This window comes from Camellia sinensis, chromosome 2 (assembly GCF_055761805.1).
Source record: "Camellia sinensis isolate YWXY chromosome 2, ASM5576180v1, whole genome shotgun sequence".
NCBI lineage: Eukaryota > Viridiplantae > Streptophyta > Magnoliopsida > Ericales > Theaceae > Camellia > Camellia sinensis.
This window is the reverse complement of record NC_138962.1, coordinates 133525819-133552909: the sequence shown is the minus strand read 5'-3', so window position 1 is coordinate 133552909 and position 27091 is coordinate 133525819. Positions and strand designations below refer to the sequence as shown.

Sequence of the window (27091 nt, the reverse complement as noted above, 5' to 3'; positions counted from 1 at the left end):
ATTTACCACTTGATCTGTTGAAATTTTGCTATATGTTGAATTTTATCTGTTAAAAGAAAATGATCTATTGAAATACAACAACTATTTTATTTTTATTTTTTTGAACTAAGAGATGTGCAAGCCATGATTTGTTGCAATCATCATCATCATCATAAACAACAACAATAACATCTATCTTTTACGTATCATCATTTCTCTCTCTCTTTCTTACTCATTATATCTGTAGGAATAAACAAAACAAAACAAAACAAAAAAGAGACGAGAGAGAAAAAGAACAATAGACTACCACCACAAACACCACACATCACCACCACAAACACCACCAGCCACTAGTGAACTCGCCATCATTCTATGCTGCACTAGCAAACTTGGGTTGAGTCAATGTTAGTAGTTGAAAAGGCCACATGTCAAGCTCCGATCAACATTTGGATTTGGATCATCATCGGTAATAATCTGCGTTGCGGTGTGTGATATTCTAATCAGTGGCGTTGTCATTGACGAAAGAGAAAATGAAACCCTAGGAGAAAAACTAAGGGTATGTTTGGTTTGTGTTTGAGAGATGTGTTTTAGAGATAAAAAGTATGAAAAATTGTTTGGTTTGGTTTTTTTCAAAAGATGTTTTGGAAAATTATTTTGAGAGAGAGTTTTGAAAAAAGTGATTGATTTGATGTGTGTGAGAGAGAGATTTGTTTGGAAAACTTGTTTGGTTTACAAGTTTTGAGAAATTTTTTTGGGAAAATTTGTTTGGTTTGATTACTTTTAAAAACTTATTTGTAGAGAAAATTTCCCAAAAATTTTTCAGAAATACAAACCAAACGAACCCTAAGGTTTTGGTAGAGAAGTTAGTGTTGATGGTAGAGCGTGGTGGTGCTCTAGATCAAGGGTTAGGGTAGCCTGATCTACAAATCTGTATATATTGGAGTCGGATCGGCGGCAGTGGGACTGCGGCGGTGACGAAGCCCTTGGGGTTGCCAGCGACGAATCTCTTCTTTCCTCCTTTAAACATCGACGACGACATGGAGGTGAACCGCCGGTGGAACATGGAGAACTCAGAGAAGAGGCTTTAAATAGATAGAGAGAAAGATTGAAGGAGAGAGAAAGAGAGCAATGCGATTTAGAGATAAAGAGAGAGATGGGTTTGATGGTAAAAGAACATGCGTGGTTTTAAATATATAGAGCTAGTTTAGTTAATGTAGAAGTATGTCCTTATGGACATAATAATTTCAAGCCTGAACCTTTAGACAAAGAAAATCCAAATATGGATTTATCATCCGAGCACCCTTTTCGAAATCAATTAATTTTTAGTGGATATGATTTTGTTGCAAACGTAGCCTAAAGCTTTCTTTGAGATAATTCTATTTCTACATATTATATACTTTTTTTTTGCACACACTTAATGAATCTTTTTTTTTTTTAATTATAATTTTGTCCAAAAATAAAATTATCAAAATAACCTTATCTCCCTTATCCAAAACCTAATTCCTAAGCTGTAATCCCAATCACTCCCTTGGCGACGGTGACTTTAACTACTCTTTTTGCGGTGCCATTTTTTTCAACTTTGTTTCCAAAGTCATCCTCCATAGCCTCTTCACTGAATGTCCTTATATTCATGGTAGATGATGTGGTATAAGGTCATGGTGCCTAGGGATTAGAAAAAAAATAGTGAATAGTGAAACTAGACGCTATAGACTAAATGGATTAGTAATAGCAGCCAACGACGGTAGAAGGATGAGTGGCGTTGGCGATACAAGTATTCAGCAGAAGAGATGGTGGTTGGTTGGCGATGAATGAAGAAAATAAAGATTAGGGAGCTAGGGTTAGGGGTTGAATGATGAAAAAGATGTATTTTTAGTAAGGTAAGATGTGTACCAAACAGATTATAAGATTTGAAATTCATTAATATGCACTAAGATGAGGGGATTTGTTATATAGAATTACCACTTTCTTTGTCCTGCGACCTCCAGAATTATGAGGTCCATCGAGTAAAGATACGGGTATGGTACGGCCAAAACTAGCCGTCTAAGGGAAGAGCAGTTTGGAATTTCAGCCTAAAAACCATGGCCTCTGTTCCACAGTCTTCGTGGTTTTATTATTATACTAATACCCTATCAGTAAGACCCACCAACACCAACACCAAAGCAAACCCCTCCAGAAACTGCACATTCAAGGCCCTCAAAGCCTCGTCATCCTCTTCCAATGCTGAATCTTCACTACCAAAACCCAAACCCAATTCTTCATATTCACCAGAAAAGTCATCCCAAGCGGAACCTGGCAAAACCCACGACCCAGTGAAGCTCGCATTTGCCAAAGCTACGGCCTACAAGAAATCGAACCCAACTCCCAACGTTATTATTGTTCAAAATCAAAACCCACTTTCACTTTCGGAATCTGATGAAACTGGAATTACAAATGAGCTTGCCTGTAACGAGATGGAGAAAGAAAATGAGAAAAACAATGAAATCATTGCAGGTAGCAGCAGTGGAATTGCTGACAAGAGTGAAGCATTATTTTCAGGTACTTTTCATTAAAGGAAACTTGAGGATTTCACTTCATTGTTATTTGGAATTTTTGTCTGGTTCTTGATTGTTTGAATCCTTATGCTCAATTCTGTGCAATGATTATGGTGACAAACTGAAACCCCATTTCTTAGAATGTGCTAAATTAGATACTAAAAATGATGGGTCACCGTCGGAAGTTACTATTGGTGGCAATCAGGAGGTCCCGGCTTCTGTTAAACTGGGAATGGAGAAAGCAAAAGAGTATCTGAAGAACAAAGGAGTAATGGGAAGTAGTAAAAGTGTGGAGGAAAGTCAAACGAATTCAGGTAGTGTCTGAAAAATGTGAGTTCGTCTTCATCTTTATTTGGGATTGTAGCTGATTTGTTGTTTCCCTTTTTCTTCTTCTTCTTCTTCATGGATTTTTGTAATTTTGTTTAATAAATTAGCATATGATTATTGCATAATCATCAAGTAGCTTCAAGAGAACATTATTGGTTGGATGAGAATGAAAATTTGAACATCCTATTTTGCCAATGCTATCAATTCCTACTTCTTGAGATTGGTGTAGCCAATCTATTTTGGCCATTCAGTGCGCATTTAAATGGGACGTCGTCCATGTCACCATGTGGACAGAAATGATCCCTGGGGAAATGCTGAAACTGTATACCTTTTGATTTGTATTCTTGTCTGAATTTCGTTCTTTGAGAAATACCACTTTTTTAGTTCCTTATATATTTAACATAATTATGAATTAGACATGATATATGTGCAATCTGATCCTTTGAGAAGGTGATTGGCAAAACAAAATGAGACATTTTGAATAGAACATGGACTAAAATTTTTATGTTCATTGGTCCTAGGATTGAAGGGAGGAAATGCATTATTTGATAAGATGGTCGCTACGAAGGAAGAACGAAAGATTTCAAGCATTGATTTTATGGGGCTTGACTTTGGGGAAAAGAAGAAGAGCAGGGGACTTCCAGCTGGGTTGGTTCCAGTGGCAGATTCATTCCCAGAAAGAGATTTGCGTGATGTAGAAATACTTGTTGGGGACACTAGCAACTTTGGAAATGCTACGGTGTCAAAGCCAAGTTCAACCGAGGAAGACCAGTCAGATATATACAAGCCAAAGATTTCGACATGGGGGGTTTTCCCTAGACCTAGCAACATTTCAAAAACTGTAAGATTCACGTCACAATCTATAGTTTCATTAAAAGCTTAGTTATGTTTGTGTATCTTGCGGTTGTGGTTGAGATTGCTAATTTGATTGTTTAATTACTATATGGTAATTTGATGATTTGATTGAGCGATTAATTGTGGCTAATTTACTTGATTAATTTTGGTTAAAATAAACTTGGTGCCAAGTTTGTGACAACCAAGAGAAACTATTATCTGAATCCAATACTGTTGTCAAAGCTAATTTGGGCATTGTTGGATGTAAATTTAAATATCCAGAAAAAGAAGTCCTCTCTCCTTCCTCCCCTTTCCTTCTTCCCCCTTATGCTGAGCACCAGAGCTTTTAATTTTTTAGGAACACCAGGTGGCCATTAAAGACCAGCATGACAGGGGCAAGACTTTGGCCTCCTCTTCCTTTCAACCTCCATAAGAGCTTTGGAAGCTTATTTAGAATATGAAGGTTCCTCCTAAAATTTGAAACTTTTGGTGGAGTGTGTATGCATGATTATGCTGGCTTATGCTGGCTTCTAAGGAAAATCTCCATTACTGTAAAGTTCTGCTTCACAACTTGCCCTACCTGCGTTGATGCAGTAGAGTTTGTGGAACACTTGCTTTTTCATTGCAGATGGGCCAAAGCTGTATGGTTTGGTAGTGATTTACGCTACAAGACCGGCGAGGTGTCTATAATGTCTGCTCTCAAGTGGACTCTGGTTATCATGGAGCACTGTTCAAATGCTGCTTATCATCTTTCCCGTGTTGGGAAAGTAGTGGTGGTCAGCTGGTGTATTTGAAAGTCCATGAATGATTGGGTGTTTGATCCTAGTCAGACTATATGATGCAATCAAATTGCAATGATGTAGGACAAGTACGGATTATTTTCCTATAAGTAGTGAGCTTGGGTTAAGTATACTAGCAGCAGCAACAATAGACTTAGATGGTAGGATTTGTTGGGATCTTGTGGCTGCAAAAGTAATTAAAAATTAGGAAGGGTTTGTAAAAGGGTAGGGTTTTGGGAATAAAAATACAAGTGTTTAGGGGCTGTTGGGTGGCTGTATTAACCACTGTGAACAGTGACATGCTGGATGGAGAGAGAGAGAGAGAGGGGTTCTTGACCCTCACAAAGGGATAGGCTAATCACACAAGCACAATCTCAAATTTTCATAATATTAACTCTTCTCTTGAATCATTGAGATTACACATATATTTATAGGTTAACGACTCTTCTAATTCTATAAGACTTAAAACTCAAATTTAGAAACTAAAAATATTTAGCAACTACTAATATTCTAGACCAACTATGACTTTCAATTCTACCTTAATCATAATAGGAAAGTTTAATAACTTCTAATTCTACTTCAATATCATGTTAGAATAGGGAATTATATTCACATATTTTATTCTAATTTCAAGTAATGGGCTGTAATGAGTTGGCCCATAATTCATGCCTTATGGCACTCCTATAATTATGCTTTATTCTTTATATAAAAGGGGATGAGGTTTCACTCATTCCCTAACTCTTTCTCTTCACTAAACTTTCATGGTATCAGAGCCTCAATAGGAGAAACTTTGCACCAACCAAAGATCACCTTGCGTCCACTGAAGGACTGCCCAGGCCACCCAAACTCGTCTGGGACAGTCGGCCCTCACCCAAGGCAGTAGAAGGTCAGTCGACTCCCACCCAGGCCAACTGAAGGTCACTCTTGGACATTTGGCTCTCACCCAGGGCAGCAAAAGGTCAGTCGGCCCCCTACCAGGGCAGCCAAAGCCTTCTCTGTTCTTCTCTAGGTCTGTTGTCAGCCCTAGGCTATCATTATAGGTCTGTTGGCAGCCCTGGATGTCCCTTAGATCACTTCCAGTCAACCCTTGTCCAGTTCGACCTTTCTTCTTTGTTGACTAGGATGCAACAAATGGTCTGGGCTCTTGTTTTTTGGTATATAATCCTGTAAACCTATTCTCCCTGTTACAAAAAAAAAAAAAAAAAAAAATGATATATATGAGTTCTTCATTCTTTATGCTTTTATAGTGGTAGTTGTGTCTTTTCTTCCACTGTTATCTTCCAAGTTTGTGATTGACATTGTGTTTGAGAGTTACATAGTAGAGTATCCATAGCAGATTCCATTAGTGAGTCCACTACTTCTCAGCCACCTAAGAGCAAGAGTTCCATTACACCTCCTATTATGACTGATAACCTCAACCTTGACCTTAAAATCACCACCTCTCTATTTAATGGTCAAAATTATCTAGCATGGTTGTAGAGTCTTGACTATTTTTTTAAAGAGTAGAGAGAAGATGGGGTATGTTGATAGAAGGATACAGGCACCCAGTACCACGGATTCTAGTTATGACCAGTGGGAGATCACCAACTCTCTAATCATGGGTTGGTTGATACATTCTATGTTACCGGAGATTGGAGATGGCTACTTGTCTATGGACACTGCCTAGGATATTTGAGAGGCTGTAGCTACTACTTACTCCAGGAAGGGGAATTTCTCACAGACTTTCGAGTTACGTCACTCCATTGAAAGGTCGGTACAAGGTGAGATGAATATTCTCCAGTATTTACCTTCCTTAGCAATGGATGAAAGCGGCTTGATCACCTTCAGGATTATAAGCCTATTTGTCCCATTGATTCTGCTGGTTACTGGAAGTTTGTGGCACAAAAGTGGGTCTTCAAGTTCTTAGAAGGCTTGAATATGGAGTATGATCTAGTTCAGAGTAGAGTACTTGGCATGGACATGTTTCCTTCTCTTCAGGAAGCCTTTGCTTTTGTGTAGAATGAGAAGAGTCGTCGCTCTGTGATGCTTCCTTTTGCCACTATTGATCACTCTACCTTGATTTCTGCACCCCCTCGAGATGGAGAGCATGTGACTCGTGGTTCTCGTTCTTCTTTTGAGAAGGATAATCTTTTATGTGACTATTGTTGTCGACCTTGACACACACGAGAGACTTGTTACAAGCTGCATGGGACTCCTTCTGGTGGCCAAGGAGACCGTCTTAGTACTCGAGGGGGTAGGTCTGGTTAGTTTAGAGGTCGGGGGGCCAATGCTCGGGCACATCTTTTAGACATGGTTAAGCCACCATCTTCATCTCCAGTTGTATCATCGGCTGCTGATGTTTCGGGATTATTTGCCTCAGATTTTGAGATTGCTCTTCGCCACTTGCTAGACCGTCGAGCCTCCACTTCTACTACAGGTGCACCCTCTTCTTCCTTTGCAAATTCAGGTAATTTGGCTTTCTCCACATGTGCATTGCTATCTCATCCGATTGTACCATGGATTATTGATTTTGGTGCTTCCGACCATGTATCTGGCTCTTCTAATTTATTCTCAGCATATAACCCCTCCTCAGGTCAGGAAAAAGTGTGTATTGCTGATGGTACTATTTCCTCTATGTCAGGAAAAAGGTTTAATTCATGCCACATTTTCCCTTCTTTTATCCTTTGTACTCCATGTTCCCAATTTTAGTGTTGATTTTTTTATTTTTGAGTCGTATTACTTGTGATTTAAATTGTGGCGTGGCATTTTTTTCCTGATCATTGTCTTTTTTTAAGACCTGATCACGAGGACGAGGATTGACAGTGGTAGAGAGGAACATAGTCTCTACATTCTGGATCAGACAGACAACCTGTCTCATTATTCTATTAAGTTACCATCCATTAAGGAAGATCGTTGGTTGTGGCACCGTCGCTTAGGACATCTCTCCTTTTTATTACTTAAGCATTTATTTCCTTCTGTTTTTGAGAAAAATAATGTGTCTGATTTTCAATGCGAGTCTTGTCAACTTGGAAAACAACACAAAGCTTCTTGTACTCCTTCTATTAATAAAAGTTCAGTTCTATTTTCTTTAATTCATTTTGATGTATGGGGTCCATCCCGTTTTGTGTCTTTAAAGGGTCAAAAATAGTTTGTTACTTTCATAGATGACTATTATAGGGCCACTTAGGTATATCTGATGAAGGATAACAGTGAGGTGTTTTCTGTGTTTCAAAACTTTCATAAAATGGTTTGTACTCAGTTTGGGGGGAGGGGGAGGGAATATATTGACTCTGATTTTGTCAGTTATTTTGCCACTCATGGCATTATTCACCAAACTTCATGCACTAATACCCCTCAACAAAATGGTGTTGCAGAACGGAAAAAGCGCCATCTCCTTGATGTGGCCCGGTGTCTATCCTTTAAGATGCGGGTTTCTCGATCCTATTGGGGGTAAATGGTTCTCACTGCTGCTTATTTGATTAATCGTCTTCCTACCCAAGTCCTTCAAAAACAAACATTTGTTCAAGTTTTGTTCGGGTCTACCTCTTCCGGGTTTTTTTTATTTCCCCTAAGACCTTTGGCTATGTTTGTTTTGTCTATAATCATTCACCCACTTGTGATAAATTGGATCCTAGGTCTCTTAAGTGTGTATTTTTGGGTTATTCTGCAACCAAAAAGGGTTATAAGTGTTACCATTGTCCCACTCACAAATGGTTTGTCTCTATGGATGTCACCTTCTTTGAGTCTCAATCTTACTTTCTCACCTCCCTTGTGTCACAGTCATCCCTTCAGGGGGAGCCTTGGTGTGAAGAGATTGTTCCACTACCGCCAATGGTTGAACAGATTGAGGATGATGAACTAGCAGTTGTTGAGAAGGAAGCATACAAAGTTTATATTAGGGACAAGGATAGACAGAAAGTCACCTGGTTGCAAGAGACTACTTTCCTTCCTCTACTACCAATTTTTTCTCCAGATGAGTGTCCAGAGTCATACTCCTCTCTCGAAAGCCCTAGTAATTCTGATCCTATTTTTGTAGTCCGTATCGACCATATGCTGCGCAAAGTGTGCCAATTCAGTGAATTGAGTCTCATATTCTGCCACTATCTTGTTCCCCTGCTTTAACCCCTCAAATTCGGATACCTTCCTATACCAGATACACTATGGAAAATATTTTTCATAGAAAAGCTCTAGAAATCGAGCCCATCCAATTTCCTTGTTATCATCGCGAATTAATATCTACATCTTCTCGCCTCATCCTCTAGATTGAATGCGGCCAGTAAGACTTTTTGTACTTCAGTGCACGGAAATACTTCAAACAGTTTTTCTATTCCAAGGACCCAAGCTTCAGCCTTTAGTGCGTTAACTCCCCCATAAAAGAGTGGTGGCTTCATCTTTTTAAATTCTTTGGTAAGAGCGATTGTTCGGTCATCGGCTTGGTGGCCTTGCGCCAGTGGTGGTGTGGGCATTGGAGGTGGGGGTGGCGGTTGTTGTGGTTGCCATTGTTGTCGCCGCCTTATAGATTCAACCATATCATGCATCATCCTTTCCATTCTGTCAAGTCTTGAGGAGGTTGACTCCAGTTCATCCTCTCTTGTTCTCACCATTATCTATATGAAGCTTGTATAATAATAAACACAGTGTATGCATACATATACACATACACAATTACAAGAGTCACTTTATTTCTATACTAAAATGCATATTAATGCAATCCTCAAGTCCTTTCTAAACACCTAATTGCTTAAATGGACAAGTGAGTAAGAAATAACTCGTGCTCTGATATCACTCTGTCAAGACCCGAACTTGCCTTTAGAGGTTGAGGTCATGACTGACTAGTAATCCCGAATTACCTTCGACCTCAAAGACAAAATCAATAATAATATATAAACGGGGCTAAGTGGAAGCAACAACAAATATAAGCAATAGTCCATTGAGTAGTGCATAAATGAAAGATCTCTTTATAGAAAATAAATTTCCATTCTCCTTACATAGATACAACACAACAAATTTAAACATCTTTTACATAACATCCATCCCGAAGCAAGTTTCAAAATAACAAAAGCAAAACCAAACAAAAAGGAGGGTTTGACAAAACTTGGCTTCACTCGAGTCCAAGCACGTCCCATCACAGAGGCACTTCAAAAATAGTTTCACAAGGGTAGACTCGGGAGCTTCCCTAGACTTGACGTTCTGCTTGCTCACCTACATATATATATATATAAGGGAGGGGTGAGCTAGAGTTCAGTGAGTAACATCAATATAAAGGGTTTTAATGAATGAAATCTAACAACTCATAAACATATCCTTTTTCAATATCCAAAACAATTCATATTTCCAATCATCGAAACAATTCAATTAACAATCATATTAATACATTGTATTAATGATAACCATTCAAATCATTATACATGGTACATCCAATAGAGTAACAATGCAACAACGTGCCGAAGCCAATAGGGCCACTAGGGTCAATCCAATGGGACCACAACAAGTCAATCAATAATCCATAATAGGTAATTCAATGTGGACCACTCGGGTCTAACATTGGAGATCTCTGTGTTTCAATTAATCCATGGGCCATGGTATTATTTCCCTAGGCAAGGGCCTCACTAAAGGATGCCATGAATACATTTTGAAAAGGACATTCATTCATAGATAACAAAATAAGATTTTAAAATAACATTCTTGAACAATTCAAAAATATTTTTCGAACATAGCTTTATAAAGACATTACTTATAGTGGGTTATACTCTAAGTAGCACGGACACGGACACGGGACATCCAAATCATTATACGTGGTACATCCAATAGAGTAACAATGCAACAACGTGCCGAAGCCAATAGGGCCACTAGGGTCAATCCAATGGGACCACAACAAGTCAATCAATAATCCATAATAGGTAATTCAATGTGGACCACTCGGGTCTAACATTGGAGATCTCTGTGTTTCAATTAATCCATGGGCCATGGTATTATTTCCCTAGGTAAGGGCCTCACTAAAGGATGCCATGAATACATTTTGAAAAGGACATTCATTCATAGATAGCAAAATAAGATTTTAAAATAACATTCTTGAACAATTCAAAAATATTTTTCGAACATAGCTTTATAAAGACATTACTTATAGTGGGTTATACTCTAAGTAGCACGGACACGGACACGGACACGGGACACGATACGGACACGACACGGACACGTGGACACGTAATTTTTCAAAAAATGGGGGACACGACACGTTGGGGACACGTTTAATATATATAATTTTATTTATATATTATATGTAAAATTAAAAAATATATACTATTTGTATTTATTTTTATTTATTTATTTTATTTATTATATGCAAAATTAAAAAATATATACTAATTTTATTTATTATATGTAAAATTAAAAAATAAATATATTATTTGTATTTATTTATATTATTTAAGACCAAAAGAAAGGTTAGGGGTTATATTATTTATTTATTTATATTATTTATTATTAGTATATAAATATATATATATATATATGTATATATATTGTTAGTATATAACGTATATAGCTGTTGCGTCGAAAATTTTAGCGAGAGAGAGAGAGAGCAGAGAGGGTCAAACGATGTGCAGAGTGGGAGACGAGGTCGATGGTCGATCGATGGTCAAACGAGGGTCAAACGAGGGCGATCGATGGTCGATCGAGACGCAGAGAGGGAGACGAGGAAGACGAGGAAGACGAACAGGTTAGGTTTCTTCTCTCTGTCCTCAATCTGTCTCTCTCTTCCCTCGACCTATCTCCCTCTCTCTCTCTTCCCTCGATCTGTCTCTGTCTTTGGCTCTCTCTCTTTCTCCTCTCCAACAGTTCTAGGGCTTCTTCGATCCACCCACCTGCGTGTCTGAATCGTGTCCTCGCGTGTCCAACCTCGTGTCCGACTCTGAAAAATTCTGAAAAAAGGGGGACACGCAGGGGAGAGTGTCAGACACGTGTCAACAGCGTGTCGTACGTGTGTCCGTGTCCGACACGTGTCCGACACTAATACGCAAGCCTCAGAGACGTGTCCGTGCTTCATAGGTTATACTGATATTAAGCCTTGAGTGACCACCTACACAAAACACATAATAAAGGCACACATTAAAACACATGTCTTAATCAAATGTCCCATCTTAATTCAATTATCTATAATGTGTTTCTAATATATTTCCTTAGTAATGATGTCTTAACAATGCCCAAGTATGTTTATAAGAACATGGTAATGAAGTTATGCACATGAGAGTTTTTTTTCAAAAATTGTTTAAAACAGGGTGTTCGCTCGAGCGCAACTCTGATTGCTAGAGCGATGTGGTTTGCCTGCAAAAATACTACATGGTGTCAAAGTAGGTTCGAGCCATCACTAGGTCGCTCGAGCCAAGTGCAATGCAAAGTAGAGTTAGCTCAAGCGCACACTTGGTTGAATACATGATAATTATCAAACCATAATCTCAAAACCTCTTTTCATTTCCCAAAACAAAGCCCAAAACTCTTCAATCTTGCTATGCATGTGATGAATTCAACTCTTTTCTTTTCAAAACATGATCATATGAGATGATGAGTATGAAATCATGGAGAACCCTCGAGATAGCAAGTATAACTTCATTCATGTAAAGATTTTGTTGAAAATCAAGCTTAAGAATGATGAATTATGCATGCATGTATACGATTAACTCATTTTTTCCATAACTAGGTTGATTCTTTCATCTTCTTATCAATTACATGGAAATTACTCTTATTAGTACATGAATCCAACTCCTACATGAACTATTTGCAAGAATTATAGTTAAATTCCATACCTAGATCTTGAATTGAAGGTGTGATAGCTTAATCCTCTCAAATTCCCCCTCCATTCCTCAATTCCTCCTCTTCTCTCTAAGGAAGTTGAAGCTTTCAGCTCAAAGGGTGCAAAATGATGAATTCATAAGCTTATATTACATATATATAGTCTTGGCTAATTAAATAGGATTAGGGCTAATTAATATAGCTTAAGTGGAATTAATTTTAATCAATTCTAATTGATTTAATCTAATTATTTTGATCCGAATCAAATTTTAATTGAACTTGCCATATGATTCTAAATATTCTAATTAACCTATTGAAGTATCCAATTTCGGTTTCTGAATCCGTTTGGGCTTCCAATTTTTGATTCCAACTCGGTATTCTAACAGGTATTCCATAAACAAACAGATAAACACAAAATTAAACACATAATTAGGCAAACATACTCAATAAAATAATATGCAAAAATGATATGTGCGTTAGGGTTGTCCCATAGTATTTATCAAAAGGTGGGAGATTAACTTTGTTGTTGAGTGCGTTGGGTAGTATTTCAATGCATTTCATGTTGGTGCATGTTATTCCAACTTCTGTGGCTAGTTGGTTGGAGAAGTTGCATTGGGATTTTTTGTAAAGGAGTAGGTTGTGTCGTCCAAAGAAGGTGGGGGGTTTGGGGGTGCAGGGGTTGTGGATTGTCAGTTCTACTTTGTTAGAGAAGTGGTTGTGGCGGTTTGCATGGGAGAGGGATCGGTTGTGGCGTCGGGTGATAGCTGTGAAGTACGGAATGGGTTGGTGGGAGTGGAGTTCGGGGAGAGTGGGTGAGTCTTATGATTGGAGGTTGTGGAAAGGTATTTGGCTTAGCAAGGGGGAGTTTTGGGAGCAAATCCAGTTCTGGGTGGGATCGGGAGATAGGGTGAGGTTTTAGAGGGATTGATGGTGTGGTAAGGTGTTATTGGAATTTCAATTTCTGTTGATCTTTCTTCTCGTTGTGGATTCGGATGCTATGGTGACTTCTTATTTGGGAAGGGGTGTGGTTGTGAATGGGGTGGTTTGGGATCTTGGGTTGCGTTGGTAGGTTCAAGATTGGGAATTTGATCAATTGTTGGATTTTTTTTTTTGGGGGGGGTGGGTGGGTTCTAAAGGCATTTTTTCGGTATCCTCTTTTTATCACGCTTCGTGTGGAGATGTGGCGGAGGTGTTTCCTTGGAGGCAGGGGTGCATTACCGGCGTTCCGTCAAAAGTGGCTTTTTTTGTGTGGACGACAGCTTTTGGCAGGATCCTTACGATTCATAATTTGATTTGGTGTGGGCATATTTTAGTTAATTGGTGTTGCATGTGTTTTGGGGATGCGAAATTGGTTAATCATTTGCTGATTCAATGTCCGGTTGCTCATCGTTTGTGGGGGCTTGTTTATTCTACTTTCAGAGTGGGGTCGGTGCAACAAAGAGTGGTGATGGAGGTGCTTCAAAGTTGGACTGGGGGTTGGGTTGGGAAGCGGTGTCACAAGGCTTGGGCTTTGGCTCCATTATGCTTGATGTGGTTACTTTGGTTGGAGCGGAATCAACATGTTTTCTATGGTGTTGCTCGTTCAGTTTCTTGGGTAGAAGATAGATTTTTGCGAGTTTTGTGTGATTGGGTTTCAGGATGTGTGGATCTTGATTTGTTTGATCATCGTTTGTGGGGGGCTTGTTTTTTCTACTTTCGAAGTGGGGTGGGTGCAACAGAGAGGGGTGATGGAGGTGCTTCGAAGTTGGAGTCGGGGTCGGGTTGGGAAGTGGCGTCAGAAGGCTTGGGCTTTGGCTCCATTATGCTTGATGTGCTTACTTTGGTTGGAGTGGAATCAGCGTGTTTTCCATGGTGTTGCTTGTTCAATTTCTTGGTTAGAAGATAGATTTTTGCGAGTTTTGTGTGGTTGGGTTTTAGGACGTGTGGATCCTGATTTGTTTACATTTTTAGATTTCCTTGATATTGTGTTTGGCTAGTTGTTTTGTTTTTGGTTCCTTCTTGCATTCTTTTGCATCTCCTTGACTCTTTATTCAATAAATTTTATTTATCAAAAAAAAAATAAAAATTGATGGAATAATTTCTTCATAGGAAAGCCAATGCACAAACAACATTGTCTTTGTGCTGAATTGTGTTTTCCTTGTTTGGCATGCACTTACCAAGTAATCATAACGTGCTTTCGTTTTCTGTTTTTTGTGATCTCTCTATTTTTCAATAAGTATATCTGGAGAATGGATCATCAATTTTGGAGGTGCAAAATGATTGGTTTGATGATATTATATCTTTGATTACTGTTATATGTTTTTATTTTTATTTATTTTTATTTTTTATTTTTTCCCGAAGAGAATAATATAAAAATTGAATAAAATACATCATACATGTAGCATCCCCCCAGGCCAATACAACTAGGATGAGCCATCCAAAGCCAAAGGCAAAACAAAACTAATCAAAGAGAAAATAAATACAATAAAGCAGTAAACTTAATGCAATAGAATTGGAGGAGCGAACACCAACCATGCACAAGAAGCAAAGAACGGAAAATCTCCGTGCAACCACTCAAAGGTCCTGGTTCAAACATAGTAAACACATCAACAAAAGACAACAGAGGCAGTAACCAGGCATCCATTTGCCTAACCTGCACTCGCAGCAAAGGGGATCAAACAAATATCGAAGATGGTAAGCCCCACTCCTGCTGAAGCCAAGTATTAAATTGGCTAATGATCGCACCTTTAAGAGTGCACAATCTGCCTCTAATACACATTTTAATCTCATGAATGATAGTTCTAGCATCCCAGAAATTGTTTTTGAAACAATCTAGCATTATGTTCCTTCCATAGAATGTATATGGTTGTAGCAAGCTAGCACCACTATAGCATGAAGCCTATCAATTTAATTCCCCGCAAGTGAGTTCCTGCCCCACTTGACCAGATGCACCCATTTCAGGCTTGCCCATTGAATGTTACATTTGCTAGCTAGCTGGTTCCGTATGCACCCAGTAAAGGAACATTTGAAAAACAGATGATCATGATCTTCAATGTTCAATTGGCAAAAAACACAGCTCATAGATTGGATATTTGGATTCCCATAATCCAGCAGCTTGTTCTGGCTGCAAACCATTGCTGTCACGAGTCCATAAAACTGAATCCTCTCTATTATGTCGGGGGTTCTAATTAGGAGGCATATCACAATTTAATTCCATCAACGTTATAGGATTTATTATTATTTTTACTCTTTCATTTCATCTCTTTTTTTGGTTCTCCCCTTCTCCTGCTATCCTAACCTTCACACTCTTTTTACTCCTTGTGCTTAGTTTGGTGGCGGAAGAGTTATTCGCCCTGGGGAGGTGCTGGAAACATCAGAAAATAAATCTGCTAAAGAGGAGCATACAAGAGAACTTCTTGCTGCATACAAGAGCAAAGTTGGATTAAGCATTGATCCGAAGTTAAAATCTGAATGCAAGAAGGTATGATTCATATCACATAAACCTTCTCTGTTTAAGTCATGAAAGAAAAGTCAAAATCTGCTTTCTAATTATCCTAGTTTCTATTATCTCTTGAAACATAATAGGTTGAGTATAAAAGAGGCACTAAAAGTAATATTGGAGAATCATTGTAGAAGTTTTTGGATAGATGAATATTAATAGATTATTTTTTCTGGTTATTTAAAGGAACCAAATGATTCCTTTCAAGGAAAAGCGAAGACTCCATGTCTTGTGTTTGTGGTAGGGTGGCTATTGGCCTAATAGCTTGCTTGGTCCATTAGCCTAGCCCAATTATAGGACTTGAAATATTTTGTGAGATCGATAGGGCCAGTAGTGCTTAAAGCCTGACCCTATATATAGATATATAATATATAATATATATAATTTTGTTTTTAAAAATACTTAAATCTTTTGAACATGAATTGAGGTCATTACAAGAATCGAACTCTTGACATCTCATCATAACTAAAGCTTAAGCCACTAAGCTAGTATGGTAGCTTTAGTATATTGTTGTCTATGTTAAGCATACATTTGAATTTTACTGTAGGCTGGTTAAGTCAGGCTTGGAATCAAGAATTTAGGTCAGATGGGCTCAACATACCATCCCTTGGTATAGAATGGAGGCCTGGTTTGGGCCGACCCATATCCATCTTTATTTTGTGGCTTTTCTTGACTTCATTTTATCATATCATGGTAAAACTAAGGGGTAGCCAGGAAGCCAATTCCCTCTCCAATAAAAAAATAAAAGGCCAAAATGACTTAATTCAAAAAAATTAGACAAAAATAGGGAAAGTTGATTACTGTTCAGTAAAAATGTTTTTACGTATGTTATTAATATAATTTTTTTGGTTATATTTTCCAATTTTTTATGTGATTTATTTAAATAAAATGAAATTAATAGAGTGAATAAAATAAATGAAAATCAATTTTTGGTAGAAATAATTTAATGGAGGGGGCTAACTGATGTCAATTTTAACGAGGATGGAGAATTCATATATCTAAGTTATAGTTGAAGATTTAATGAGATAGTGAAGATGAATTTCTTAAGAATTTTGTGAATGCAGTGGATATTGACATTTGTTTTACTTTTACCCAATGTATTGCTCAGAGAGTTATTACAAGAGGGTTAATTACACCAAGATGCCCTCTGCTGTTGGCGAATATCACCTTATCCACCTCATCTATGAATTCATACATTTTGACCCCTTCAAATATAAAAATGCGTCACATCCATACATTTTCATAGGGGTGGAAGTGATGCATTTTTATAGTTGAAGGGGTCAAAATGTATGGATTCATAAATGAGGGGGTAAGTTGATATTCACTAATAGTTGAGGGGGTCTTTATGTAAACCCTATGAAATTGCATATATTTAATAGTTGAAGAAGCTAAAAAGATACTCAAGATTCATAATTCTCGCTTAATCTTAAAGGATCTAAAGAGTACTCCCTCTGTCTTAATTTGTGTGTCACTCTTAGAAGCCCGAACTTTATAAGGGTAAATGCGTTAAAATCATTGTTATTAAAATAAATGTTATTATTCTGGAAAATTACCCCTTTCTTCTCTACTTCTAAAAGCATTTTAATTCTTTTATAAAGGGTAATTTTAGAAAATTGTATAATTTATACTTTTGACTTATCAAAATGGGACAACATTTTGGGGCTTTCGAAAATGGAAGGATGGACTAACAACAATTTGGGATGGAGGGAATAATTACTTTCATTAGTTATTTATTACCAACTTTCTTTGAACATGTTGCAACCGCCACAACAATGGCCTACTTTTATATATGGATATATAGATTTGTTCTAGATAATTTTAATGTTTAAACTTTAAACTATTTTCTGCTTCTAAAATTCTGCCAGCCACATGGCAACTCTGAGAAGTCCTGGTTAGAAAAATAAATTCTCTCATTTTTTAAGATGATGTTCTCACACAACTTTTATATGAACCTTTAATTATTTACTTCTTGATGGAGGACTATAGTGCATTACCTTACTCTTAATTATACCATTGTTATTTGTAGGCTTTGAAGGATGGTGACTTCTTGATGGATCTTGGAAAGCTTAAAGAAGCATTACCATTTTATGAAGAAGTCATGGATAAGTTGACATTTCAGGTGCTCTTCTTACGATATTTGAATGATCTGAGCTGCCTGCATATTTAAGAAACTTATCCTTTACATATTTTAAATAAAAATCTAATTACAGGGTTAACATTTGCTGGTGTAATTAGTTATTTTGTGAAGTTTTCTTCTTTTTCTTTTCTAATTAAAGCTAGAAATATGGATAAAATTTTGGAACTAAAAAAACGCAAATGAAATTGATGTTTATATGATTCTATTATAATTTACAATTTTGTTAAAGTTGTAGCCAATTAAGATATACCTTTATGAGAAATATGAGTTGTAGAATTTGGGAACATTTGGAAGGGGAATTCAAAGTTTTCTTGCTTGGGTCCTCTATAAAGATCAACATAAGACATTTTCCCTTGAGCTCCATAATCTAGTTTGTAGGGCTTGGTTTTGAAGGTATTCAACAACTTTATTCGGAAGCTAAGCAACCCAAGCCCAACCTGCCAACAGATTTCTCTCACTTTCTGTGTCTCTCCCTTTCTCTCTTTTTTTTCAATCTATTATTTCAGTCTTCTTATCTCTATTTCTCTATGAGAAATAGCTAAAGGGTGATTGTAGATTTGAAGTGTACAAGGGACTAACAATAAAGAATGATTTATAACAACTTGAACTCTTTCCACCAAAAAGTCCATAACAGATTCATGGGAAGGAATGTATGTTCTATATCATTCTAGCAAGATATTCAAGGAGAATACACTTTGTTATCAGCTTGTGAGACACTGAAGTTGTATCATCATGCTAATATTGGGTCACCATGGTCTTATAATGTGTAAGAGCAAGCTCATTCTCTTTGAAACTATAATGGAAGTGAAGGGTGTTTTTTTTTTTTTTTTGTTGGTAGTCTGATTAGATCATTTTGATACAAGCTTAGTTGTGACTTGGGAGTACGTAACTTCTGCCTTTTCTTTTATTCTTATTATTTTTTTTCTTTTCCTTAAAACTTTCACTCTACCAAATAGAAGCTATGTTACATGGACTTGGGTATGAGTGTTGGATACGGGCGTGTGAGCAAGTGTCAGACCTTCACAAACTTAAATCTTAGGATATTAGGATGTCTTAAAGTAGGATATGGTATTGGGGACTCGTTATGGACACTTATATATTGCATATATTATATAATATTCTTAAATAAGATGATGTAAATTATGTAAAAATATACTTAAAATTAAATAGGATTTATGAAAATATGGAATTTTTATCTCTCATTGCATCTATGTTACATGTTATAAATGTTTCGTTTATAGCACATGTGAGTTTCTTATTCTTCAAACATTATAAAAAGTTAAAGGATTCAATTGTCTAAATTGGGTACAGGTGTCGGACACATATTCAAACCCGAAACCCTTTTCATATCTGGTGGACACATGTACTTTGAGGGAAATAGAAGTGTTCATGTAACATAGAATAGAAGTAATGAAGGATAAATAAAATTGTATATAGGCTGATAAAAAGTCAATAGGAAAGCTAAATGTTAAATATGATGGCTAAATAACAAAGTCCCTCAAAGATTTTTATAATGTACTTATGGAGGATAAAGTGTTATCTAAAGTATTGCTGTGTCACATCCCCTCTCTTTGCTCTCCATATTAGCTGAGAGATATATCCAACTAAAATCTCAGTATTGCCCTCAAGTATTTAGTTGAGGATTGATGTCATATGAGTAATTTCTGAAAACAGATGGTTGCCTTTCACACCATTGTATTTTTATGTAAGATAGAGGTCCAATATCTTTGTAACAACTGCTGGATATTTGCATGCTCTACATTAAAGATGCTTCTTAGAGTTTCACCTCTGCTGGCATTGTTTACTACTATCTACCAGAAGGGGGGAAAAAAAAAAGAAGAGGTAATGGGGGTGCTTGGCATTTAATTAGTTTTCTATTTTCCAGTGCAGAGGGTAGCTAGAATTATATTTCTATTCTTATTAATTTTTATATTGAATTTCATTTGTATTTTTGTTTATGCAGAGTGAACTTCATGGGTTGGCTGCTTTGCAGTGGTCTATTTGTCAAGACTCACTCAGTAGGTATAAATTTTTTACTCAAAAATCCTTGTGTAAGTTTTCAATAAAATTATGGAATTGTTTAGTTCACTTATTCAAGAACAATTCTCTATTCCATGAAGTGAGAAATGAAGAAAAATGGCTAAGAATCAGCATGGACTGACTTTTTTGGAATGTTTTCAGAAAATTGAGCTAATATGTTTTTCTAGAAACATCAAAGATGCTTCCTGTTTTCTGTCAAAAGACATGCAATTTTTTTTTTTTTAATTTTTTAATTTTCTGCTTATGTAGAAGGAAACTCTCTCCCAGAAATCGTACAGAGCATACACTAAATTTGCCATCTGTTTTAGAATATTGTAGATATTAGCATGTTGTGTTTTACCTGCTAAAATGAGGCATTTCTTCCTAACACTTTTTAAATCTTGCCAATTTGCTTGATCTGACTTGACTAAATCTTCATTGATCATGTAAACAGCTGCAAATTTGTTACATGTGTTCATGTTCACTGAAAGCAATAGTCTGGGTATTGTTCAATGAAATTTTTATGAAAACCATTTACAACAGTGACAAGTCATAGGAGCATAATACTTTCATTAACCCTTACGATTATGCTTTTCAATGTTTATGTTTCTATGCATTTGAGAGTATTCCAACCTGCAAAATACATCTCACAGAAAAAAGGTTAAATAGTTTTTTATTTTTTGTATTAAAAAATGAACGTACAAGTATGTAGTAAAAGATGATAATTAGGTTAGGAATTTCTTGAATATGGAAGTGAGCACGAAGCTTACCAGGGAAGAAAATGGCTGTTAAAATTACAACATTGATAAATTATGTTGGGTAGCTAAACTACTGGAATTTCTAAGACTAACCTGAGTCACTGAAACTACTATGAAAAACTGAGTTAGATTTGAAAGATTGGATAGGCAATGAAAATGGATGGATGGTACTGAAGTGCAAGGGATTTCCTAGTAGACATGCAGTAGGGTTGGGTATACTATTGATTGCCTTACGTAACGTGTAAAAAGGTTGAGTTTGCTGGATGTTATGTGAAAGATTTTGCTGGATGTTGTAATGTGAAAGATTGGGCCTGAACTTGGTATGGGTTTTTTTTTGTTTTTTGTTTTTTTTGTTTCTTGAATCAAAAGGCTTCTCTCATATATATGGGTATATCAATATCATTCAATACATGAGGTTCTCCAATTGCATACATCCTATATTCAACATCTAAGTGGAGTGAATATAGTATGCAATTCAAAAGCAATAACAGAAAAATGTAATTAAAATGCCCTTAGGCTTACATCAAATAAAAGGGTACAATGCTTACAAAAGATGGCACTTGGTTTATACAAAAAGGGTCCAAGGCCTACAATTCAAAGAGCTCTCCATAGCTCATGCACATATCCTATGCCTTACCTCAAGGTTGTGCCATTACCACCTGAAACAAATGTCAGCCACATAAGATGAACATATAGTCCAGTGGGGTAATGTTTTACAAGATAATATGTTTCTATATATGTACATGATCATGATGCTACGCATGTATAATATGCTCAAACGGTTCCTCATTTCATAAAAAGGATTTATATCAACTCCAATGACCAAGACAAACGTTCTCGTTAAGTTATCGTTTCTTAATTTCATTCAGCTTGTTTGATTTCATAACTCAAGATTCATTTTTCAGAAAATTGAAATTTTTTATTTTCCGTGATTTTTTGTTTTTACTGTTTTTTTTTTAAAAAAATATTTTAAGCAATTTTTCTAATTTTTAGACACGCCTAACATAAATACACTTAGAAAGTATAATGTTTGTGAAAAAAATCTTTAAAAAATTTACTAAATACCAAAAATACAAAAAAAAAAAAAAAAAAAAGAAGGAAAAATTCAGTACATTTTTTATATTCTTGTGTATTTATTAATTTTTTTAAATATATTTTTACAAATATTTTACTTTTTAGATACATCTAAGTAAGGTGCATATAAAAAAGTAAAAAAATTGCTTAAAATTTTAAAAATATTCACTAAAAACAAAAAAACACGAAAAATAAAAAACTCAATTTTCAGAAAATTGAAACCAAATTCAGTGAATCCTCTCAAGTACATGTATCTGCTAGTGGTTATCGCTAAGCACCACCTAATCTAGTAAGCTGTCTGAAGCTACACTCTGCTGGTGACCATCGCTAAGCGTCACTTAAAACACCACCAAATTTATTGAAGGACCTTGGCACCTACACCGCATGGGTTTTTGGTCTTTCACCATGAACTATTGAGCCACATTATCCCCAACCTCACCTATCCATGACCCGGATTCACCACCATTATTCAATAAAAATCATAATACTTTAATGTAATCAATGCAACACATGCAAGTATTCAATTATCATAATATGTGCTTCATGCACCTCAGTTCAACAACGGGCTTTTCATTTTCATGATTTTTTTTGGGATAAATAACGAAGCTTTATTGATATAGTATCAAGATGATACAAAGAATACAAAATGGAAACGGCCTCAAAGGCACAACAAGACTAACAAATCAAATCTTCCACAAAATGTACAAAAGTCAACACATCCGGATCTACTAAACTCGTCACCTAGCTATATAACACTGTAAAAAGTTGCCTTTCTAACCAAGGAATGGAGTGAGACACCCTTTGAAACACCTGTTTGTTGTGTTCCAACCAAGCCAACCACATTAAACAATGAGAGGCAAGCATCCAAGCCTTTTGACGCCTCCTTCCAACCCTCCCCCCTCCCCAACTTTGCAAAACTGCGTGCACAGAACCCGACTGCACCCAAACTAAACCAAAGGTTGCAATGGACATGGGTTTCTGTCAACTTTTTTTTTTTTTTTTTTTTTTTTTTTCTTTTTCTTTTCTTTTTTCATTAGTGAAAGTCAGCTATTAGTTGTTAGATTAGCATCAATGGGAGTTAGCCTCCCCACTCTTGCAAAACACCAAGTGCTTGCCTCCTAATTCAACGCCCCCTTAGGGAGAGTTGAATCCATGACCTCTCCCTTGGGACTAAGCCCTTAAGAGAGTTATGGAGGCCAACTTGGCTAGGCCTACAACAATGCCATTCTCCACCAATGGCTAATACAATTATCTCTAACAATGATATAATTTCAATAATCATAAACAATTATCTCCAATTTCAACACAAGAATGTAACTTTCCGAAATTATGCAATTTTACAAATTAGGGTTTTCATAAAATTGGAGCTTCCTAGATTAAAACACTCTCATGCAATTTTATACAAAGAAAATAGATTTGATAGTAAAAATATAGAGAAAAACCAAACCAATTTATAAACCCTAACCGCTTATCATGCCTTTCAAAGTTTCTACCAATAATTCAAAAATTCTCTATCAAAAATACCACACAAACACCCATAAACCCATATTAATCTAATGAAAGGAAACCCTACCTCAAATGGAGAAGAGAAGTCTGAAAATCAAAATGGGGCCGGATGGACTTTTGGCTCGGATGGAAATGTTGCCCTTGACGAGCTCTCCAACATTATACCTTGGGTCGGAGATCGATTCTCTCTCTAAGGGGGTTAAATCCAAGCTTTAATGGAGGGTTTAATGGTAGAGAAAGAATGTAGAGAGAAAGAGATGGAGAGGAAATAGATAGAGAAAAAGTGATATGAAAATATGTAGAGTTATAGTACAACCATAAAAGTAGCTTCTTTTTTTATTTTATTTTATTCTTTTATTTTAAAGTAGCTTTGGCCCCACAACTCTGACTGTGAACTCATTTTTTCATGTACCAAAGTCAAACAGACCGCATGAGCGGTCAAATGTGCGCTCGAGCGGTGATTCAGTGCTTGTAGGATCTATATTTTTGAAAAGCAGAGCTGTCTAGGTCTACGGACCACTCGAGCGGTCAAAAGTGCGCTCGCGCGAACTATGCTGACAATTTTGGTGCCCAAACTTTGAATAAACATAACTCTCTCGTCCAACTCCGTTTTGGGTCGTTCTTATATCTAAATCGAAGCCCCAGAAGTAAGCTTTTCAATAGTTCTAGCCTCACATTAAGATTCAAAGTGTGAAGAGAGAAAAGGCGAAAGGATGAAGACTACTCAAAAACAAATATCCGAATTTAGAGTTTTTGATCCAATCTTGCCTAGCCATCTTCTTCTGTATTTTATTTTATTTTATTTTATTTATTTATTTATTTTTTTTAAATTTTAAATCAGCAAAAAGAAACTTTATTTGTGACAATCAAATGTACAATGAGATCATTACATCAATAAAGTATAAAAAAGGACAGGTGCAACCAACATCATGGTTATGCTAACCAATCCTAATTAGTTTGGCACCGATAAGATAGCTAAATCACTTGCTGACACCTCAATCAAGGTTCTAAACATCTAGAATGATATCTCAATTATAATAATTGAAGGTCAAATCCTATCATTACACCATGAGTCCGGAAACGATACAAGTACTAGATAACGAGTGCCAATTAACATATACAAGTTGGGTTTAAGACGTGAGACGCTACAGTTGATATGTCAATGTACAAATAGGAGTCTAAAAATGGAAGAATGGAACTGTAATAATAAAATTCCCACTTTGTATGACACTTGGATTATAAGCATTAAATAGTATTTACGATTCTATCAAATCCTGTGTAACCATACATTAGGGGACCCAATAAGTTTATATTTGTACGTAAATTTTAATTTTCGAGACAATTGTCTATGCTATTTTTGATTGTGTAAAAAACATAGGATGCAAAACGGGAACGTCAAAATCTTACGACAGATTGGAACTGGTAGTGTTTTTGTCGATTTGACAACACACTGCATCACGGAAGAAACTCATCTGTGGAAAATTGATGGCTAAAAGTTATTAGTCCTAACTTCACTATCAGGAAACAACTTTTTGTTTCTGTTTTATGTCTCTTATCCCTGCTCAATTTGTAATTTCCATAGCGCATTATTGTCTTCCACTTTCCTCTTATAGAATTGATTTTTCACTGAATAATGTAGTTTTGTAGTTAAGTGATTGTATTACTTGACATAACGTAGTGTTTTTGAACTCCCTGTGTTTCTCTTTCAGAAAAGTATCCATGTTCTTTACCTGCAACTTTCAAAACTTCCTGTACAAATACAATTAGTCATGTGGTAAAGTAAAATGAACAAATGGTTTTCGCAAGATAGAGACTTGTATTTGGTTAGCAAATTTGCAATTTTTTTGTGGTCACAAACCCAGTTTTATATGTTTATCCTTCGCGCTTATAGTTCTAAGAATTAATCTGCTCTCATATTTAGGCTGTGTGCTGGTTCTCTTTCATATATCCACATTGAACTGTCGACTATTGTTAATGAATCAAATGTATGAGATGAGATAAGTTAGATTACTTATAGGAAAATAAGAATCACAAAGAAAAATGACATATCAAATAAGTTAGAATATATGTTTAATGAAAATTTTTGGCAAGGCTTGCAAATTTTATTTCAAAGTTACTAGATTTATGTTCTTCATTTACTGGACTAAGTATTTAACTATGGAAATTTTTGATAGGCCCAATGAGGCTCGAGTCATGTATGAGAAGCTTCAGTCCCACCCAAATGTTGAAGTGAGCAAGAAAGCAAAGCAATTCTTATTTGCTTTCCAGGTAACTTCTTGGGATTGGAGGTTGTTTATGTATGCATAGATCTATAACTATTTGATAAGAAGGGAATCTTATTATTACCAGGAGTATGTGTGAGGTGTGTTGTGATGCCATTTGGTGGAACTTTTTTTAAGTTAAAAGTTAATAATCAAAAAGTAGAAGTGAAAAGCACATCTATCATAGCTTTCAAGTGATCAGCTTTTTTCAACTTATTTAAGCTATTTTTGCTTAATAAGCTATAAGCAGAAGTTACATCAAACAGTATGATACAGACTCCCAAATCAAACAGTCCCAATGTGATGAACTCAAAACAAAACGGAGCAAGACATGCATGTCAATACTTGAACATTGAAACATGTCTGATATACTTCTTGCATTTGGATTTGAGATATCATGAGAATTAATAAAAATAAAAAATCATGAGGATTGATGAACTGTTTTACTTGCTACTTGCTGCTGAATACTGGCCAATCTTATATGGTAAGTTTCAAATTAAAAATTAAGACAACACTTGCATTAAAAAATGCCATAATGCAGTAATCGTTTTAGGGTCCTTGCTCAATTTGTTATGCATTTTAGCATGGATCGCTTTCTTCTTCTTCTTCCATGCATAGCCATCTTGGTGACACTTTGAACTGAGAGTCAGTCGGATTGATTTGCAGGCCATGGAAATGATGAAAATGAAGAGCACAACTCTTTCTCCAATAAACACCGGTTACCAAAATTATTTTGAAGCATTTATTGAAGATAAAGCCAACTATGGTTTGAAAGATGCTGAAGTTGAAGAAGGTGCTTTGAATCAAGCCCTCCCATATATTATTTTTCTTGCTTCTCCCATCTTAGTTGTACTACTTATTGCTGCTGTTCAGAAGGGGATATAATTCTGAAATTTAACACTCAAAGAGGACCCATGCATTTTACAGTTTTGTTTTTTCCCCTTCAAATGTATATTGGCTCCAATTATCCCTATTCCTCTTGTAACACAACATTCTTTATCAACTAGCAGATTGAATGAATACATAGTAGCTCCTCTATGCATAATGTGGAGCAGCTATAAGACATACATGATATATGATAGAGGAAATCATATTAGAGATTTCAAAAGAAGAAGAAGAAGAAGAAGAAGAAGAAGAAGAAGAAGAAGAAGAAGAAGAAGATCAACCCTAAATAGGCTAAAAACACATTTAATATTTTGTCAATCATTTGATGAAAGTGTCAAATTCTTTTGTCATGCAATGGTCTATTTTTAATCCTGTGAATTAGAGAGAAAAAAATGGCATATATAGGCCCTAATTGAGTGATAGTTGTTGGGAAATTTAGTTTTATTGGATAGTCAGAAGAAATTTTGTGCTTTGCGGAAAAAGATGCTCGGCATGATATGACCTTAAAAAAACACATTCATTCATTTGATGACAGTATAGGGGACAAGGGCAGAGATGAGGATTGTGGGATTGATAGGATGATGATAAATGATATACATCATCACTTTGAAAAATGCATTTTGAATAAATTATATTGACATTTCTTAAAATTTAAAAAATATACAATAAATGTTACAATTTGAATATAATTATATTACGCTTCCTTAAATTTAATATTCATGTAACATGTACATTAACATCGTTAGGTTAATATGA

At 36.1% G+C, this 27091-nt stretch overlaps 1 protein-coding gene across 4 annotated transcripts; it reads left to right on the top strand.

Moving 5' to 3' along the window:
- Positions 1 to 1881: 1881 nt before the first annotated feature.
- Positions 1882 to 26524, top strand: LOC114280025 (uncharacterized). 4 transcript variants are annotated; one of them, XM_082915625.1, is made up of 8 exons: positions 1882 to 2514; positions 2651 to 2824; positions 3359 to 3678; positions 15525 to 15677; positions 17722 to 17814; positions 19796 to 19854; positions 25364 to 25457; positions 26117 to 26524. In XM_082915625.1, the coding sequence occupies exons 1-8, from the start codon at positions 2058 to 2060 to the stop codon at positions 26333 to 26335; spliced, it is 1569 nt and encodes a 522-aa protein (XP_082771751.1). In that variant the 5' UTR covers positions 1882 to 2057; the 3' UTR covers positions 26336 to 26524. The 4 variants fall into 4 exon arrangements, with proteins under 4 accessions (XP_082771751.1, XP_082771753.1, XP_082771752.1 ...); XM_082915626.1 differs by having other exon boundaries at positions 1909 to 2514; positions 2666 to 2824; XM_082915627.1 differs by lacking the exon at positions 15525 to 15677.
- Positions 26525 to 27091: the final 567 nt, after the last annotated feature.